The sequence below is a fragment of the Juglans regia genome, chromosome 14 (genome assembly GCF_001411555.2).
Source record: "Juglans regia cultivar Chandler chromosome 14, Walnut 2.0, whole genome shotgun sequence".
In the NCBI taxonomy this organism is placed as follows: Eukaryota; Viridiplantae; Streptophyta; class Magnoliopsida; order Fagales; family Juglandaceae; genus Juglans; species Juglans regia.
In genome coordinates this window covers 20,320,502-20,339,820 of record NC_049914.1, presented here as the reverse complement: position 1 = coordinate 20,339,820, position 19,319 = coordinate 20,320,502, and the positions used below count along the sequence as shown (strand labels likewise).

The 19,319-nt window shown below is 34.4% G+C and overlaps 2 protein-coding genes across 2 annotated transcripts; one reads left to right on the top strand and one right to left on the bottom strand.

The window, feature by feature from the left end:
* Positions 1-1,599: 1,599 nt before the first annotated feature.
* LOC118343692 lies at positions 1,600-3,273 on the top strand. Its single transcript, XM_035685247.1, has 3 exons — positions 1,600-1,983; positions 2,691-2,885; positions 2,976-3,273. Exons 1-3 carry the CDS (start codon positions 1,738-1,740, stop codon positions 3,132-3,134), a joined length of 600 nt encoding a protein of 199 aa, XP_035541140.1. The 5' UTR covers positions 1,600-1,737; the 3' UTR covers positions 3,135-3,273.
* A 694-nt stretch (positions 3,274-3,967) lies between these two features.
* On the bottom strand, positions 3,968-16,255 carry LOC109011576 (transcription factor E2FB). The gene is made up of 14 exons (XM_018992836.2): positions 15,779-16,255; positions 7,688-7,880; positions 7,407-7,466; positions 7,174-7,259; positions 7,011-7,099; positions 6,838-6,892; positions 6,193-6,245; positions 6,055-6,105; positions 5,923-5,971; positions 5,739-5,804; positions 5,571-5,647; positions 5,161-5,386; positions 4,695-4,761; positions 3,968-4,548 (listed from the first exon to the last, which is right to left on the bottom strand). The coding sequence occupies exons 1-14, from the start codon at positions 15,977-15,979 to the stop codon at positions 4,424-4,426; spliced, it is 1,398 nt and encodes a 465-aa protein (XP_018848381.1). The 5' UTR covers positions 15,980-16,255; the 3' UTR covers positions 3,968-4,423.
* Between the last annotated feature and the right edge of the window lie 3,064 nt (positions 16,256-19,319).

Genomic DNA, 19,319 nt, shown 5'->3' with positions numbered 1-19,319 from the left:
ATTCTATTCTAAGATCTAATATTTCATTTGGTTCACTTAATATGATTTGTATAAAATTATTTCGAATTAATTATTTTCTTTTTTTGCTTTTACTATAAATGCTTATAATATTTGTTATGCATATATGTTTCCATATATACATATTTACCCACATCTTTGATATGTTTTCAAATGTGTTTTAGATTACGCTCTGAAATCAACACAGAATTTCTAATCTTCCTTAACTTTATGCCGACTGGTAAAACGACATTATTAAATGCAAAAATATATTAAAACATTATTAACACCAATTCTTTTCAATTTTATCTAACATCTTCTATGAATAAACCTTGAAAAGCGTGAAAAACATTTGGCAATAAGAAATTAGTATGGTGCTCAATTAGATGAGAAAAAATAAGAGATCCACCGGAAAAAAGAGAAAGATATGCTGAGTTGAAAAAATTTTCAAGTAATCTAATGCGAAGGCAAATAGAGTCTCAGCATGCTCTCTTTTTATTCAAATAACAATGAAGCCATTTATATAAGAGAGATTGAATCGTCTTCGAGTATCAATTATTCTAAAACTAACGTCCATAACAATACCTCTACTTCAATGTTGAGCGATCATGTTTATTCATAACTATTTCTTATTTAAAAAAATTTCCTTCAAGTTTTTTCTCATTCTATTCAATAAATATTAAAAAAAAAAATCTTCTATAGGTTAATTATCTGAATGCTTTAAATATCTCTTTCCAAACTTATCGCTCTTGTAATATATACTTTGAAAATATATGTACATAGTTGTGACTTGATTCTTGTAAGTCGTTGTATTATTGTTATAAATATTCTACAAATTGTGTGTATAATGTGTTGTAAACAGAAAAAAAAAAAGTTTTAAAAATATAGATAAAATTATGTCCAATTTATAGTTAAAATTTTGAAAAATAACAAAAATAATCAACTGGGCCAGAGCACGTTGCCCTTACTAGTATATATATATATATATATATATATATATATGAATTTAGTCAGTATGTAAAAAAAAAAAAATTGGACACAAATCTTACTTAAAATTAATATTTCTTTTATCTTCCTCTCATAAGTCTTACTTAATATCAATAAATCTTTGTCAAATTAAAATCTCTCGAGTTTCTAGCAAAAATTTATTAGAGAAAAAACATAAGGGCTTATTTGGATAGTCAGTTGAAATAAGATGATTTTAGATAAATTGAATAAAATATTTTTAGAATATTATTTTTTAATATTATTATATATTATTTTAAAATTTGAAAAAGTTGAATTATTTATTATATTTTGTGTAAAAATTTAAAAAAATCATAATGATATGATAAGATAAGATGAGATGAAACTATTTCCGAATCCAAATAAGGCCTAAGAGTTCACTTTTATAAAATCTTTTTATAGACATAATACTTCTTTTTTATCGAGTCTCAAGATTTTACAGCATCAAAATTCATCACTTTAAAATGAATTAATTATCCTAAAATACTAAGATAGTAAATATTGATAAATAAATGAGTTGGGCCGGCAATGCAACCAAGCCCATAACTAGCACCCACCGATTGCAAATGAGTGACCCTCTGCAGCTCTGTTCAGTGCTCCCTTTGGTTTGCTTGGTTCACTCTTCTCTCCGTCTTTGGTTTTATCACTTCTATGAGATATTTTTTCTCCCTCTTTCATCGGAACAAATTGGTCATGTTTGAATAGATAGAAAAGAAAATCTTTGGTTGGCTAAAAATGGCAACGGCTCTGCCAGCAGTAGCTTCTCTCTCCCATGCTTCTTTCTTCAGCAAAGGGCACCCAAGAATCTGCTATCACGCTTCAATTCCACTCTCCCAAGCCAAGTTGAAGCGGTTCACGGTCAGAGCTCTCAAAGAGAAAACAGAGGAGACTAAAAGCCCATCTTCATCTCCATCACCTTCTTCTGCTTCATCAGCTGAGGAAATCACAAAGAAGTATGGCCTAGAGGCTGGTCTCTGGAAGGTGTTCATTCCTTCTCTCTCTCCATTTTATTTCTGTCTTGCTTGCTTGTGGGCCTCTAAAGTGATGGGTTATCATCATCATCATCATCCACGGGTGGTGCTCCTAATGCGGTTTGTTTCCCAGTTCTGTTATTTTTTTTTTTTTTTGCTAATTAGATGGGAAAAGGTGTCTTCAAATTGAGAGATGGGTATGGGGAGTGGGATGTGGAGCTAAATAGACATGAAATTTCAATATATATAAACATGGGTACCCCAGGTTGCAGAGTAATTTAAGGAATAACAGAATGAAAGAGACAATATTATTACAAAACTCTGGGTTTTGACACCTGCAAATCGATGGGAAGGAGTTTCTAATTTGTTCGATGGATGGATACCTTTCACCGACAACCTGAAGGCGATTTTCGTCTCATGCAATGCGGACTTTCATAGATAGGAATTAACTGATATTACTGATACAATACATGCTACTTCACTCAACAAATAGTTCATTAATCTGGGGATATTAGAAGCCAAAGAAATGTTTGAGAAAAAGAACTTTTCTGTGGTTATTTCATTCCAAACTCAAATCCCATCAATTTACATGGTTCTCTTTGTTTGGCTAGTTAGTTGAAAAGGCATGGCGTGACTGTTGATGCTAATACATTACATCCTTGATGAGAGTGTTTGGTCTGAATTCCTTAAAAGAATGTTATGGATGGATGGCTGCAGATATTTAGCTCAAAAGAGGAAGGAAAGGAAGGTGATGGGGAGGAGAAGAAATCAAAAGGGAATCAAGCAAAGGAGCTGCTAGCACAGTATGGAGGAGCATACTTGGCAACCTCCATTACTCTCTCTTTGATCTCTTTCTCAATCTGCTATGTACTAATTAGCGCTGGGGTTGATGTCCAAGCTTTGCTGCAAAAGGTAAAAAAAAAGAAAATAAGCCTTTGTTTGTATGATGAACTGCAAGTCGTCTCAAGTTTTCATTGTATCATACATACTATATTTTGGCAGGTGGGGATCTCAACTAATGAGACCGGGGAGAAGGTTGGCACATTTGCTTTGGCATATGCTGCACACAAGGCCGCATCTCCAATCAGATTTCCTCCCACGGTAGCCCTGACTCCAATTGTTGCCGGTTGGATTGGAAAGAAAGTTGAGAAAGAAAAATAGCCTTTTTCTTTTTCTTTTTCCTTTCTATATATATAGTTTCTTCAGGTCACAAACCCCATGTTTTACTTCTTGTCATACTACATTTTTTCCTCCCTGTAACTAACTTTGGATTCAATGATTAGATAAATTAAAATTAAAAATTAAATAAAATATTATTAGAATATATTTTTTTAATATCATTTTTATTTTAAAATTTTAAAAAATTGAATTGTTTATTTTATTATATAAAAAATTGAGAAAATTGTAATTATTAAATAAGATAAATTGAAATGAATTATAAAAATAACGAGACCTTAGTTCAAGCCCATTGGGGTTAGAAAATGGTTTGGGGTTTTCTTTTTCCCTCAAACAAAAACAACACATCGCTATTGCCCTTTTCCAAAGTCCCTTCAAAATCTAAAATTAAAGGGGTCCTTTCAATTAGCGGTGAATTGTTTATCGGTCATTCCAAAACAGAGCAAACCAAGAATACTATTAACTTGGGATGGTGAGAATGTGTAACGACTGACCTTCAATTTATGGCTGCATCTCATGGATCACATGAACAAGCTTACAAATATTAAAGGCTTAAAAATAAAGACTTGCTTTTATGTTGAGGGTAATGACTCGTGATCAAATGCCTTAGATATTTGAGCACTCATTATTAAGAAGTTGTAAGTCCCAAAAAGATGTCAACCAGTAGTTAATGTGATAATGAATGGAGAGAGAGAGAGAGAGGTAACCGTCTCACCACTTCCCACAACTGAAAGAAGGGCTTCATGCAAATCACTAACCAGAGGCAGAGCATGGGTTACGGCACTACTACATCTATAAGAAAATTATTGGGTTAAAAATTAAAAAGCAAACAGGATGATATGATATGATATTGATAGATCCTCTCTTCCCTCCCTTTATTCTTTCAATTTCTGAACATATGAATACCTCTCCTGTCGTTCCTACTTGTCAAGTTAACCTAGAGGTCAAGCTAGTTAGTACAATACTAGAGCCAAGAATGTAAATAATATACATGGTTGTACAAGCAACATTGGTTTTCTTTCTTCTTTTTTTTGTTTTTTTTTTTGGTCGTTTTCTTCTCTACAATGTGACATACTTACCTATACAACGAACCTGCTACTTCCATCTTCCATCCAGTAGTTTCTTGTAATTTTTTCTTTTCTGGGAACATCCTGCAGCATCAGCTGGGGAATCTCTTCAATCCCACCTCCAGGGAATTACACAACAGCGAATGGTTGAACATCATAAGTCCTGAACAAAATTAAGTCTTGCATCCACATACACTTTCCAGGGTCTCAACTCTTGGTAGGGTTAGCAGCAGGAGGCCCTTCGGTAGCACCAGACGGTGGAGTTTGGGGCTGTGGTGTGCTTATGTTAGCCATGGTATAATCATCCTGAAATGTACTGAAGTCGTTCCATTCTGCCCCAAATATAGTCGAGAATCAAGGAATTCAGTACTCACTGCCAAGTTATTAACACATGGCAATTTCTGAATAAAAAAGAGAGCACATGGAAAATGAAAAATAAATTGAAAAAAAAAAGGCGGTATCTTTGTTGTCAGGATACGTTCTGTTCTCCATATGTCTGTGATGCTGACATCAGCATCTGATAAAAGCCAGTAATCTGCATCACTCTGAATAGTAAAACAGAAAGAAAAAAACTGTTGCTCATTAGTCATTAGTCATTAGTCATTAGCCCTTCCATCAAAAGAACAGAAACAAATTTCAGGATGATTGGAACAATTACTTGTTGATGAAGTCTAACTTGTCGTTAACTATTAAATTTTTTTGTGATAATAAGCTTGCAAAAGAACAAAAATGAAAGAATTACAAGTAGAATTATTAGGCCATTCTGAATCCGATCCATTCGGTCACTTGATTTTATATCATTTCAGAATATTTGAAATTCAGAACATGTTGCTTCAGCTCTAAAAAAAAAAAATTGGATCTCCAGTGGACAAGAGAAAATGTTTGCAATAAATTGTATCTTTCAAAAAGTTAATATATCCATACAAATCAAGAACCACACTTACATCGACTTCAGACGGCACAATCTTCATGATTCCACTCACAAAGTCATTAGAGGCATTAAGATCCGAGCACATTCTATGAGCATCTTGTCCATGCATTTCAATTTCCTTTCCTCTGCACTCCTCAGTGACCATTGTGTTTGCCAGGTTCTCATCAAACCCTGAGCTTGATGGTAAGTTTGGAGGTACCTCAACATCATTAATCTCCTCGAACTTTTCTTCAAATTGACTAAAATCATGGGCAGTGAGAGAAAGCAAGTCAGATTATAAGAATACTTGGATATTTCATCGTCATTATCTCCTACAGAGTAGTGATTTTATCTTGCTAGAAAGTTGTGACTTTATCTTACTAGTGCAGGGAGTAGAGTAATGACTCCAGAAATGATCTTATATTCAACTAAAGTCAACATTACCTGACAAGATAAACATCTATGGGACCCATTGTGCTTCTTAGGACTATCCTGTACCTCCTCTGGGGATAGTCAACAGCCTGGTACACATCAGAAATGATACACTGAGAATCATGCAGGTAAATTCTCAATATGAACTTGTTTCATCAATCTTGTCCATCTTAAATTTACCTCATCAGGATCAGGAACTTCCAGAGTTGTACCATGAGGAGCTTTAATTGCTATCAATGTTTCATTCTGGAAGAACCAGTTAGTATATGTATTTAGTTGACAGTTAATACAATAAATTCATTCTAGGAAATGCAAGGTGGCCAAAACAACCAAGCATATATGATAACATTTAGGGGGGGTAAACCTGGAAACAGGGTAAGCCCTTGATATCTTCCTCAGTGACAAAAAGCCACCTAACACGGCACAAAGGTTGATACCAATTATGACGTTACAAAAGTGAATCAATCTTTCTAGAGTTAAATGGAAAAGAACATACTTTTGGTTGTTCTCATCTTCACTGAGGTCCCTCAATCGGTCTTGCATTTCTCTGCAACAGATTAGAGCCTCAGCACATTAATGGTTGAAAAACAAACCAGTGTAATAGAGCAGCACTAAGAAAGGCATAACTATTAACCTTATTTGTTCATCTAATTTGCGCTCTTGAAGGGAAAGGTTTTCAACTTCTGCCTACAGATTAAAAGATGAAAAAAATTGAGGCCAAATCCTTCACCTTCAGAAATATGCAAACACTATATATGTTCAAGAGTGGTGCTACTCTGCTGCCTGAGTAGCACCGCTCGTTTGTACCACTAGTTACTTTTTGTGTTTTTTTTTTTTCCATAAAATAAAAAAAAATACAGCAATACACTTAAAATTACTTCCTTAATCACCAAGTAAGAAAAAAATGTCAGAGCAGTATACTGTAGCGGTCAAGTATGGGCGGCATACAAGCTTTTCTCATATGTTCAAAATATACACATGAGAGAAAAGATGCCATATTTGATCCATCACCCTCTGAATGATGTACATGGTGATTCAGATATAATAAGCTCAACAGAAAGCCTTATCTAATTATCAACAATGAAGACCAATTTCTCCATTCTGCTCACTCTAGGCATAATGCTGCCTTTGTAATCAACCTATCAGGTTGAAAATCCACCTCAAAGGAAATGATCATACTAAAAAGCAAGAACAGACAAACAAACACTCTTCAAAGAGTTATGCAGAACCTCAGCATCCATGCATACATGCCAAGAAACAATTTCTCTATTCTGCATACCTGTAAACTGGAATAGTTCTCATCAACCTCCCCTGGCCTTGAGACATCAAGTCCTCTAATCAAATAATCCATCAAACAAAGTAAATTCTCACATGCAGCCGATAATCAGTCCTCACAGTTTAGATAACAAATATAACATAGAACTTTGAAAAGAGAAGAAAACATTCCCTTACTTCCACTGAATTCTGTTTTTGAGCTTCTTTTCTATGAGACCAATTCCTTCAAGCACATTTGTTATATCATATATCCTCCTCTTTTGCACCTGCAGCAGAAATCTTCAAACTAACAGCACATTAAAAATAATTGATATGTTGAACAAGAAAGAATAACAGTCACCTCCAAAGTTTCAGCAGCTTTATTTAGATCAAGAATACCATCTTCAGCATGTTTGATTAGATTGATAAACTTCTTTGTCAAGAGACCTGTATAAGAATCATATGACATTGATGTCACTCTTAAACAAGAAGTTGCTAAATTCCACAAATAGCCTCTAACGAAATGAACCATGCTTATTTTTAAAATAATGAGATATAACATAACCAATATATGCATAAACAGTAATTTGTTACCCAGGGAGCTGTCATAACGACAAGGACCAGCTGAAGTGAGATTATTGCCGGAAGGAGAACCTGCCAAATTTTGCAGAAATTTTTAGTATCTCATGATTTCCACTGGGGCCACCAGAGACAGACAAGTATCTATGCAAGTGAGAATTTTAACAGAATCTACGCATCCTGTGGTTTACATTGACCAATACTGACATTGATACATAGTAGGAATACAGATATTTTTTTTGATAGGTTAGTAGGAATACAGATATTGGAAAATACTCAACAAGTTTTGTACTCACCAACATTTGAGACTGGAGTATGAGGTCCAGATTTACTGCACTTCGAAAGCCGTGATGTTTTGTTTGCCTTTCCCCCTTTTACTGACGCAGGTGTCTGAAGGGGACTGTTAACTACTTCAGTGAACCCAGGACCAGCCATTCTATCAACAGAATCAGCTTCATAATCTGTTGTGTCACTCTTCCGCTTTAATTGCTGATAAACATCATTTGATTTTTTTTTTCAAAATAAAATTATCAATATGTGCAAATACACTTAAATTAAACGCAAGAATTCAAGCCCCCATTCAAGACAATAGAATGCTAACTGAACGTACAAATATACATGCGGAAAAACCATCACCAAATTGACAACCAATCTAATTTTCAGGAGGCTGGACAATGCAATTTTACAGAATGGCTGTTAGCAACTCATCAACTGCTAAAATTCACAGAACAAATATCAATTAAAACTTGTAAGATGTCTTGGAAACAACCTGAAACAAAAAATAGCCAGAATAGCAAAGATTTGTCACCAGAAAGATCATTTTTTTCTGGGCCACCAGAAAGATCATTGAATTGTAAGTATCTCATCACTCTCAAAAGCAAATTTACATTAAACATCTGAATTTTTTCTATAGCTGAGGTTTCTCAAAGGTAAACTCATGAAAACTCTTAATTTTCCAACTACCACACTTATATTACAAAATAATTGAAACAACAGAACAGAGGAATGTGATAGATATGAACAATTACTTGACAGACACCATTATCGTTTTTCTACATAGAATGACTTGGATACATCATGTAAACTTTGAAAAATGATTCTCCCAACCAACAAGACGTCTAAACTCCACAAAAATACGTGTCTATTCAGCAGTAAAGCCATGCTTTCAAGGCAATACACTAGCATTAGTATGGAATCTTTTACTTGCTGTTTTCAAATTCAACTACAGCGAGAATGAGAATCGTCACAATTGGATTCAAACCAACCACAACCAAAATTGTAAATGCATCAAACTCCACAAGCATCAGCTTCTGTACCTCAAATTGCATTATACATACACCTAGGGCATTAATATTAAGGAAAAGTTTCAAAAGGCAAAATATCATGCCACATTATGAGCCCCCCATATCTACTATTTCCAATCTGCATATATGCATAAACTGTTTCGAAAAAATCCTTTTTTTTTTTATAAGTATTTCGAAAAAATCCTTTAACCTTGAAGAGCAAAATCATACAATTTTTTAGAGGACAGTAGTAATTTGATTGTAAACCTGCATCTCCCACCCCAATGTCCTATTACACCCACACCCAATCCCCTCTCTAGAGTCTAAACCAGATATATCCACTATTTTTATCCAGATCATGTGTCATTTGGTGTGACTGAAAGAAAGTATTGAAAAGAAAGTATTTTTTCTGTTGAGTGTGTGTAATCAATGACGAAAACCAAAAGGGTAACAGTTTTCATGAGAGGCAAGCACTAAGATTCGCATTTTCCTTAATATTTTGCATGTTATATGCAAGAGGCTTAAGGGCAATAATATGACGTGAACCTCATGTAATGAGCTTATAAGCCAAGAACACAAAGAGGCTTAGGCTTGTTTGGGGAGTGAGATGAGATGAGAATTCTATGAATAGCAGTAAGATAGTTTGTGAATAGTATTGAAATAGTTTGAGTTGAGTATTTTTTGAGTTTTGGAAAATGAGAGAAAAAGTTGAATAAAAAATCTTATAAAGTTAAAATATTGTAATAATATAGTTTTATAATATTATTTTTGTTTGGACATTTGAAAAGGTTGGAATTGTTTTTTATTTTTCATTTGAAAGTTTGAAAAAGTTGTAATGATTAGTTTGAAAATTTTGTATTTGAATTATGTTTGGGAATAAGATGGGATGAGATCAGATCATATCATATGAGAATTTTGTGTCTCATCTAAGGCCCCAAACCTGCCCAATCAAAAGACCAAGGCTTTCAAGCCAATTTGAGAAGAGCAGCATCAAATTAAAAACAATCACAAGGCATAACTGCAACAACCCAAAATATATTGGCCACGTGAAGTAAAAATAGATTTTTATTAAATACTAGAAGCAAGCATAGCCCGAGTACACAAGATATATGCAAGAGAACACCTAGCTAGGAGCTAGAGATAAATACAAGAAACTCAGAAAAATTATACCATAGAAGTCTAAAGCATTGGCCCAAACAAATAGTGTATTTAAAAAGAAACTTTTAAGATCATCGAAAGTGTGTTCCCAATTCTCAAAGCTTCGATCATTCCTTTCCAACCATAAGCACCACAAAAGGAAAATGGGAGTCATTTTCCAGATTTCTGAAATTTGGGGATTACCATGGATACCTCTCCAGCTTGCAAGAAGACCAACACTCTCCCAGGCATAGCCTATGCTGTCCCGATTCTTCTAAAAAAATCATTCCATAAGTTTTTGGCTACCTGAAATTGAAAAAGCAAGTGATCCACTGTTTCTCCACTTTATTTGCATATGCAGCACCAATCAGCAACAACAATCTGGCATTCTCTTATGTTGTCCATAGTCATGATCGTCCCCAAAGACGCTATCCAAACAAAAGAGGCACCTTACTCTTGGATGCTCTTCCTAGGAAAATAAGTGTTCTCCTAACTAGTGATGGCCTCGTAGGATATTTTGACTAACTTCTGTTAAACCAAGATATTCCTGACCTTTGCTTTCAGTAGCTTTCTTCCTAGGACAATAAGTTTAGCCATTCTTATCTCAAATATCTCCGGTAGGATTATTCTTCTTCAAACAAAGGAAGAAACTCTTCTCTATGATCCAACACCCCTTCAAAATGGTCTTGAGCCGCCCTATCACCACCTTTCTCATATGCAACAATTTCCCTAGCATCTTGAGGCTTTATCTTACATGCACCCCCTCTCGTACTCCTCCACCCATAGTGATAATTTCCCTTTCCTAGATGGGATCCACAGAATCTTGTCTACCTCTTCATTACTTGCTCCTGTTGAGTTTAGCAAATTGAATAATTCTGTGAAAGCACCAATTTCCCAATCATTTGCCACACTAAGGAAACTGACGTTCCAATATGGTGCACCATTAGAAACTTCCATTATCTCAGCCACTAAAACCTCCTATTCACTTGCAACCTGATAGACTGTAAGACAGGCGTCCTTGAGTGCCCTATCTCCACATCATGTCATACAAAAAAATTGATCCCGACGCCATTACCCACCACGAATCTAGTGTATCTAGAAAATGGCCCCCATCCTCTTCTAATATATTTCCACAAACCCACTCCGTATGAACCTTGTGCCACATAACCTATGCTCGATATTGAGAAGATCTTCTCAATCACCCACTATGCTTGATCTTCTCAATCACAACATCCCAAATAGACTTAGCCTTGAAGGAAGCTCCTAAGGGAAGACCAAGATACTTCATACACAATGAGGAAACCTTGCATCCTAATATGCAAGCTAGACTCTGTCTGTCTCAGGCATTTCCAACCAAGACCATTTCTCACTTTGCAAGGTTCACTTTTAAACCTAAAACAGGCTCACAACATAGGAGAGCACATAAGGATTAGATAAAGTCCCGATCCGCCTCAAAATATCAACATATCTTTTGCAAATAGTAAATGAGATATATTAATTGTGCCAAGGTTAGTATCCCCCGTAGAACATCCTAAGAGAACACCACCCCCAACAACTACAAGTCTGCAAACAACATTAAACTAAGAGCTTCCAGAAATGCATTGTGCAAGGTTTAGTTATCTCATAGTCATCTTTCTTTTCCTTGCAAATGCATTTGGAGGAGTAAGATGCCTTCCAAAATTTTTTTTTTTCTATTTGGACTGCCTCTCTTGGGAAAACCTTGACCATGGACAATTTAAGAAAGCGTGGATTTATTGTTACGGATTGCTGCTATGTGTAAGAAGAATGGTGAATCCTTGGATCATCTATTGTTACATTGTGAGGTGGCAAGGGTATTATAGGATGAGATATTTAGGAGGACCGGACTTGCATGGTGATTCCTAGGAAGGTGGTGGATCTTCTAGCTTGTTGGAAAGGTCTTCATGGAAGTTCTCATGTGGCTGCTGTTTGGAGAATGATTCCTCCATGTCTTTTTTTTTTTTTTTATAGCCATAAACGACAATATTAATAATAATAGGCAAAGCCCAAGTATACAAGAAGTTATACTAGAGGTAAGACCTATCTAAGTAGCTATAAAAGAAACAAGAAAATCATGTAAATTTAGGCCATTAAAATCTACAGCTATAGCCCAAAGAAGTAAGGTGAGGAAAAATAAAGCACGAAGCTCCTCTAAGGTCCGCTCCTTTTCTTCGAATGTCCGCTCATTACGCTCTTGCCAAATACACCACATAATGCAACCCAACTAGCCAATAATTCCACCACTGTAGCAGGCATCACCCAGTTTAACCCTATACGACTGAACACTTCACTCCACACGGCTCTAGTTGTCTCATAATGTAGCAGAAGATGATCCACTGTCTCCCCAACTTTCTTGCACATACAACACCAATCAAGAATAATTGCCCTACACTTTCGTAGATTGTCAATAGTCAAAATCTTACCCAGGTCCAAGTGAAGAATAGTGCCTTGGGAGGTGTCTTATTCCTCCATAGTTTTCTCCAAGGGAAATGAGTATTTGGAAGTAAGGTAAGGGACTTATAGAAGGAACGCACCGAGAAGATACCCTTACCTGCTGGTGTCCACCATAGCTTATCACCACACCTTCCATTCATCTTTGTAGTATACACTAAACTGATAAAAGCCTCGAAACTGTCTAGTTCCCAATCTTGGGCTGCTCTATTAAAGAAAATATTCCATTGGATTTGGTCCCCTAAACGCACCATGAGATTTGCTACCGAAACTTCTTGGTCACGTGCCACTCAGAAAACCAAAGGGAACAAGTCCATGAGTGCCTCTTCCCCACACCAAATGTCCCTCCAAAATTTTATACGAGTACCCTCCCTCACCATAAATTTAGTATATCGAAAAACACCCCCCACCCTCATCTTATGTATTTCCAAACCCCCACTCCATAAGACCCATTCCCTTCACTAGAACACCAACCCCCCCATACCCTGCCATATTTGCAATCAACCACAAGTTTCCAGAGAGCTTCTGGTTCCATATTGTACCTCCATAGCCATTTCCCAAGAAGTGCCCTATTAAATGTCCTCAAATTCTTTAATCCCAACCCACCTGAGGAAATTGGTTTGCACACCTTATCCCAACTGACTAGATGGAACTTGAATTCATCTCCCAATCCACTCCATAGAAAATCATGATATAGTTTTTCAATCCTCGCCGCCACACAAGCTGGAATTGGAAATAAAGACAGAAAATACGTTGGTAAGTTAGAAAGAGTGCTCTTGATAAGGGTCACCCAGCCTCCTTTCGACAAATACAGTCTCTTCCACCCTACCAATCTTCGTTCTATTTTCTCAATAATTGTATCCCAAATAGCTGAAGCCCGTGGTTTAGCCCCCAACAGTAGCCCCAAATATGTAGGCAGAGAAGCAACCTTACACCCAAGTGTGTTAGCCAACTGCCAAGAATTACTAACATTCCCAACTGCCACAACTCTGATTTATCAAAATTTACTCTCAGCCCTGACGCTACTTCTAAACAGAAGAGAAGTGCCTTCAAAACCCGAAGTTGGACTTACTCTGCTTCGCAGAAGATTAGTGTGTCATCTGCAAATAATAGATGTGAAACCGAGATCAAGCCCCTATTCGGATCACCCATTGAGAATCCGGACAAAAGCCCATGACTGACCACCGCCGATAACATCCTACTCAGAGCCTCCATGATGATAACAAATAAAAGAGGGGACAGGGGATCTCCCTGTCTTAGACCTCGTGAGCTGTTGAAAAAGTCATATGGGTTGCCATTGATTAAAACTGAAAATTTTGCCGTTGAAATGCACCATTTAATCCACCTACACCATTTCTCCCCAAAGCCACATCTCTTCAATAAATACAAGAGAAAGTCCCAGTTTACATGATCATATGCCTTCTCCATATCTAGTTTACAGATAATCCCTGCAATACCAGACTTTAACCTACTATCCAGGCATTCCTTTATGTCTTATGTGGTGTATTTAGCATGAAAGCAATGATAGGAGTTTTGAAGATAGGGAGCGCTCTTTGGATGAACTTATAAATTTCTTTTTGCACACGTTTTGTCTTTGTTTTCTGCTTTTGTACTCAATGGAACTAGCATTCATGACTTCATTGTATCATTTTCTAGTTCCTAGACTATAACTGTGTTTACTTTTGTATATACTATTACTCCATGTGTACTTGGGCAACACCTATTTACATGTTTCAATAAAATTTATTTTACCTATCACGCTAAGGCATTGCTCTACTTGCTCTTGTATATGCCTCATATACTTGGGCTCTTGCCTATTCTTATGATCAATAAAATTTTGTTTACTAATCAAAAAAATAAAATTTATTTACCTATCAAAAAAAGCCACAAAATTTAAACATATTTTGTATGATTATCTTGTACTTTACAAAATATACACATCTATGATATTTGACAGGCATAATCAAAATCAAAGGAGATGACTCGATAAAAATATGCCGAAAAGGCCATGACTAAAAAAGTTCAATTAATATAGCTATTGACTTCTATGCCAACATAAGCAATCATATATCAATCCATCTACAAGGCCAACTTGGACAATTACATCGGGTTCAACACACATCCATCCCTTGTGACAAGATGTAGTACCATGGTACATAAAGGATCTTCAATCTCAACTAAATACTTTTTCTTTATTGGCACCGGGTGTCCAGGAACAGAGTCAATCTCAACTAAATACTTAAAAAATATTTGATTACATCATTTTCTGGGTTTTGAGCTGATTTTATATTTTTTTCCTAAAAAAAGGACACAAAAGCGCACTTTTCTGTGCTTTAAGCTCACACAAAAAGTGCAAAAAGAAAACGCTTTTGTAAATGCACTTCACTTTTGGTGTGTGAAGCACTTCGACCTTGGCACTTTGCGCTCAAGCACGCTTACACCAACATTGGGATCTAGATTATATGACTGCTTGAGATGGCAGAGATAGCTCTCTCAATTTGAAATACCTATTAATGGAATAACTACTTGGAACATAAAGGTATTAATATATGCAATAATCTAAAGCCCTAGATGCAACCATGTTGAGAAAGTTCTATAGTTGGCAACCCTGTGGAAAAAGGCTGTTTATCAATCCCTCATGATACCATACGGTATGGAGCACCAATGCCAATACACATCATTGTCCTATTCCATTATTGTTTTCCAATTTGATGACAAAAATAATGTAGAATAATACTTTGATCAATGCTGTTTTCAAATACAATCATGTTTTAACCATGTATGAGCATGTACAAAATTCCAGCTATCAAGTTGATGATCCATGACTCTGACAGCCTTTATCAGTACCAGCACCAGTACCACCGACAATGTTGATGACTCCCTCCCCCAACTTCCCAGAAACATTTTCAAATATAATAGGTCCTCATGTGATGATATAAACATATTTATCTGAACATACTTAAGACCTTTGAGTCTGAAGAATTAATTTACTCTCAGATGTGCATCCAATATGTCACTTTATTTCTTTCAAGAAGACCTACGCATGGCTGAAGTTGAACTCATAGTTCATATCAAAAACCAAAGAAGAGTGTGGAGCATAAAATGATAAACTTGTTAATCAACTAGCAAAAAATCAAGATACAGAGCATTGGATGACTGACAGTTGTTAATCACAATCAGAATAATAGTTTCACGTGCAAAACCAACAAGAGACACAAAAATCACCAAATGCACATGGTCAACCACAGAATTAACTCAATTCCCCAACAAAAACTTTTGATTTAATCCAGGTCCAGTAAACGGTACAAATAATTTTGTTATAAATACCAACCCGAAGAACTCACTCCGATCACATATTCTAACAAATCCAAACCCCTACAATTTATTCCACTCACTTGCTAAGCAGATCCGTAGACGACTCTCCAATCACATACACTAAAAATAAAATGCATAAGTTTTATCACTAATAAAAGAAAAACGAAAAGTTGAAAAACTCACGGGAGACTTTACAACGATGGCCTCTGCCTCGTGATCAGTGGCTCCACGGGGAGGATCAGCGAAGCGGTGATAGTCTGCTGGAGTACCGAACGGCGGTTTGAAGGACGAGAAAGGGAGCTGCCGCCTAAGCGGCTGCTGTTGTTGAATGATCTGCTCGGGCGGCGAAGGCCGCGACGGGGTGGGAGTTCGCGAGCCAGACATGGAGCCAAAAACAGAGATCGAGACGAGTGGGCTTCGGGGTTTGGGGGGTTTAGAGAGAGAAAGAAAGAGGAGAAAGATACAAAGTAATTAAGTTGCGAGGAAATTGAGGGGGAAATGGACGGAGGAATAGGAGGTAAAATGGGAAGTGGGGGAAGAGGGGGCAGGGAGAGAGGTGGGATCTGGGTTGGGGGTGTTTGGGAAGAAGGAAAATGAAAAAGCGGGAGAGAGAAAGAGAGCAGAAAACGAGGGAAACAAAGGAGGGAATTCGGTTCGGATATAGATGTGGAGGGAAGCCACTTCTTCCTTTTACTGACCTGAAAACAAAATAATAATAAAAATAATTTAGAAAATTTACTATATTTAAATAAATAAATAAAATTGAGCTGGATTAAGGCGTTGGGTTTAATTCAAAGGAAAAATATATATTATATAAAATATTAATGTCTTGTTCGTGTCATTCAAAAATTTTAGGCGTACGATTCCTCTGTTTAAATTTAAAAAGTATTTCATTTTATTATTATAATTGTTTTAAATTTTTATATAAAATATAATAAATAATTTAATTTTTTTAAATTCTAATTTAATTTTTTAAATTTTAAAATAATAAAAATATTAAAAAATAATATTCTAACAATATTTTTTTAATTTTTATTTTTTATCTAAAATTATCTCATCTCTAAATTTAATTGACACTAAATATTTTAAGATATACATATTATATATATTTTTACCAAAATAAAATCATTCAATTTAAAAAAAAAAAAAGATTTTGAATAAACATCTATAATCAAAACACTTGTCTTTACAATTTTCTTTTTGGACAAATATCTTTTCAATATTATTGATAGCTTTATTTATTTTTCCGTTGTGCATAAAAAATTATACATTTTTAAATTGGAGATAAATTAGAAATTTTTCTTTGGATAAATTTAAAATTTTCTTTTTCAATACTTTATTACATTGATCAATTATAATTGATTTTAAATAGTATATATTTTCATAAGAGAAATTTTATTTACAATCTCTATTTAGAGATTGTATGTGCAAGCCTTTCATTAAATAAAAAAAATTAAAGATAAAATTAACAAGGTTTATAATGCAGTCTCCATTTGGAGACTGTACGTAGCATTGCTCTTTTTATAAATTTCTTATATTGCTAAATTAGCACTATATTTCATGTATTTAGATCCTTGCCTATTTTTTTATGAATAAAATTTTATTTATTAACATTTTTTTCAACGTCCTTTTTATTTTTTTGACATAGCATTAAATTATTGATCTATAAATAAAATATAATAAATAATTTTTAATTATTTAATACTATATTATGAGATGATAAAAAATATATAATAGGTTGTATTACTCTAAGGTGCAGTTTGGATAGTAAGATGAAATGATATGATTTTAGTTGAAAGTTGAATAAAATATTATTAGAATATTAATTTTTTAATATTATTATTATTTAAAAATTAAAAAAATGAATTATTTATTATATTTTAAATATAAATTTAATAAAATTATAATAATAAAATGAGATAAAATAAAATATTCTTTAATCTAAACCGCACTAAAGAAAAATAAAGGGAAAGAAGATTGGATAGGGAGATGAGTGAGTTGATGCCAAAGAGAAATGCGCTCGGTCTCTTCTGAGAGCCTTTGGCATTGTTGAGCGTTGAAGAGAGGGGACAAACAAAGGCTAATTAAGGAGGTTCGAATCGGCCGATGCGCGCCTTTTTGTTGATGGCAATAATTATTAAAAGTTCACAAAATTTAAAGTGGTTGGATTTTGTCAACAATTATTTCTCAATTATTGCTACTTTCTTTGTTTTTCTTTTTCTTTTTTTTTTTTTTGTCTTTTTCACCAACCAAACTCAATTGCAAGCTTTGGATTCCAAAATTTTTCAAAAACAAAAAATTTACTCAGTTCAAACATCTTATAAACATCAAAAAAATTTATATCTGTCCATTTGCTATAAAAAAAATTGCGTCCAAATGTTTCGTTCTCTTTCATAAAAATTTTTATCTCATCTCATATAATTATTATTATTTTTTTAAATTTTCACACAAAATAAAATAAATAATTCAACTTTTTCAAATCTAAAAATAAAAATAATATTAAAAAAATATATTCTAATAATATTTTATTCAACTTTTAACTTTGATCTAATTTCATCTCATCTACAAAAACAAACGAGGCCTTAAAAAGTTAGGTAAATAAGTTACATTTATTGCAACTCTATAAAATTGTATATAAAACTCTACCTCATACGACTTCTTGTTTAATTTTTTTAAAATTGTACTTAGATCATTTTTCTTGTTGGAGAATCTCTTATCTTCTTTCACTCTGCCCCGAAAGATAACCAAGACCAAGATTTAATACAAAGATTTTTTATCCAAGCAAATCCTCATTCTACTTATCTACTTTTACCAGGCATTTTTAACTTTTTTTTCTCAAGAATTCTCAAAATCTACAAAAATTTTCACTCACCTAACATGCTTAGTACCCTAATTTCTTATTTATTTTCATAACTAATTCCTTTAATACATACAATCATTTCATCTTTTATGTATCGGATAATTATTTGATCAAGTCAAATTTTGGGATTCTAAGGAATTACTATACAATTGAGATTTCGAGCTCTTGCTATGCAATATGTGAGTCGGATGCTTATCAAAATTTCCTACTCTCATCTCTCAATTAGTTAGGTGCCACTTTCTTAAGACACTACTTGGAAGTGATATCATAGGATGGAGTTCTTTTTTAGTATTATGGGCACATGGGACCGACTTCTTAATGTTGGAAAATGCGTTATGTCACTTCTTCTATTTTCCTCTCCTGACATTATTTTCTCATACCTCCTGACACTCACAAACCTTAGTCACTTCTTATCCCCCACTCCATCTCTCATATTGTGTCTTTTAGTGAGTCTCATCTCTATTGGTTGGGCTTAGTAAATTCCATGGGTCAGAAAAAATCCCCTCACACATACTATTCTTTTTTATATCATTATATCTCTTTTTAAAGTAATTTTGTGCTAAAAATGCTAAAAATGAAGAAATCAAAATCTTGCAATCCAGTGACAAGTCTTCCAAGTTACTTAGGAGACTCAAACCCAAATATTTAGTTCTTTAAAAAAAAAATTGTTACATTGTTCAATATGTGATGATGTCGACTAACTAATAGATAAGTTATAGTAAATTAAATCAGTTAAATGATAGCTCAAGATAATTATATCCAACATGAGTTTCTATCCCATCTTTCAGTGTTATTAATATGGCCTTCCACTGAGTATGTAACTATTGTTATGTTCTTTGTGCTTATCAACACTATTAGTAACTA

Excerpts from the sequence above, each read along its gene's own strand:
- LOC118343692 (XM_035685247.1), top strand. The coding sequence starts at position 1,738 with ATGGCAACGGCTCTGCCAGCAGTAGCTTCTCTCTCCCATGCTTCTTTC. Across the intron at positions 1,984-2,690 it reads TAGAGGCTGGTCTCTGGAAG|ATATTTAGCTCAAAAGAGGA; the intron begins GTGTTCATTCCT and ends GGATGGCTGCAG. Across the intron at positions 2,886-2,975 it reads TCCAAGCTTTGCTGCAAAAG|GTGGGGATCTCAACTAATGA; the intron begins GTAAAAAAAAAG and ends ATATTTTGGCAG.
- LOC109011576 (XM_018992836.2), bottom strand. The coding sequence starts at position 15,979 with ATGTCTGGCTCGCGAACTCCCACCCCGTCGCGGCCTTCGCCGCCCGAG. Across the intron at positions 6,893-7,010 it reads AAAAACAGAATTCAGTGGAA|AGGACTTGATGTCTCAAGGC; the intron begins GTAAGGGAATGT and ends TTATTTGATTAG. Across the intron at positions 5,972-6,054 it reads GAAGATGAGAACAACCAAAA|GTGGCTTTTTGTCACTGAGG; the intron begins GTATGTTCTTTT and ends GTGCCGTGTTAG.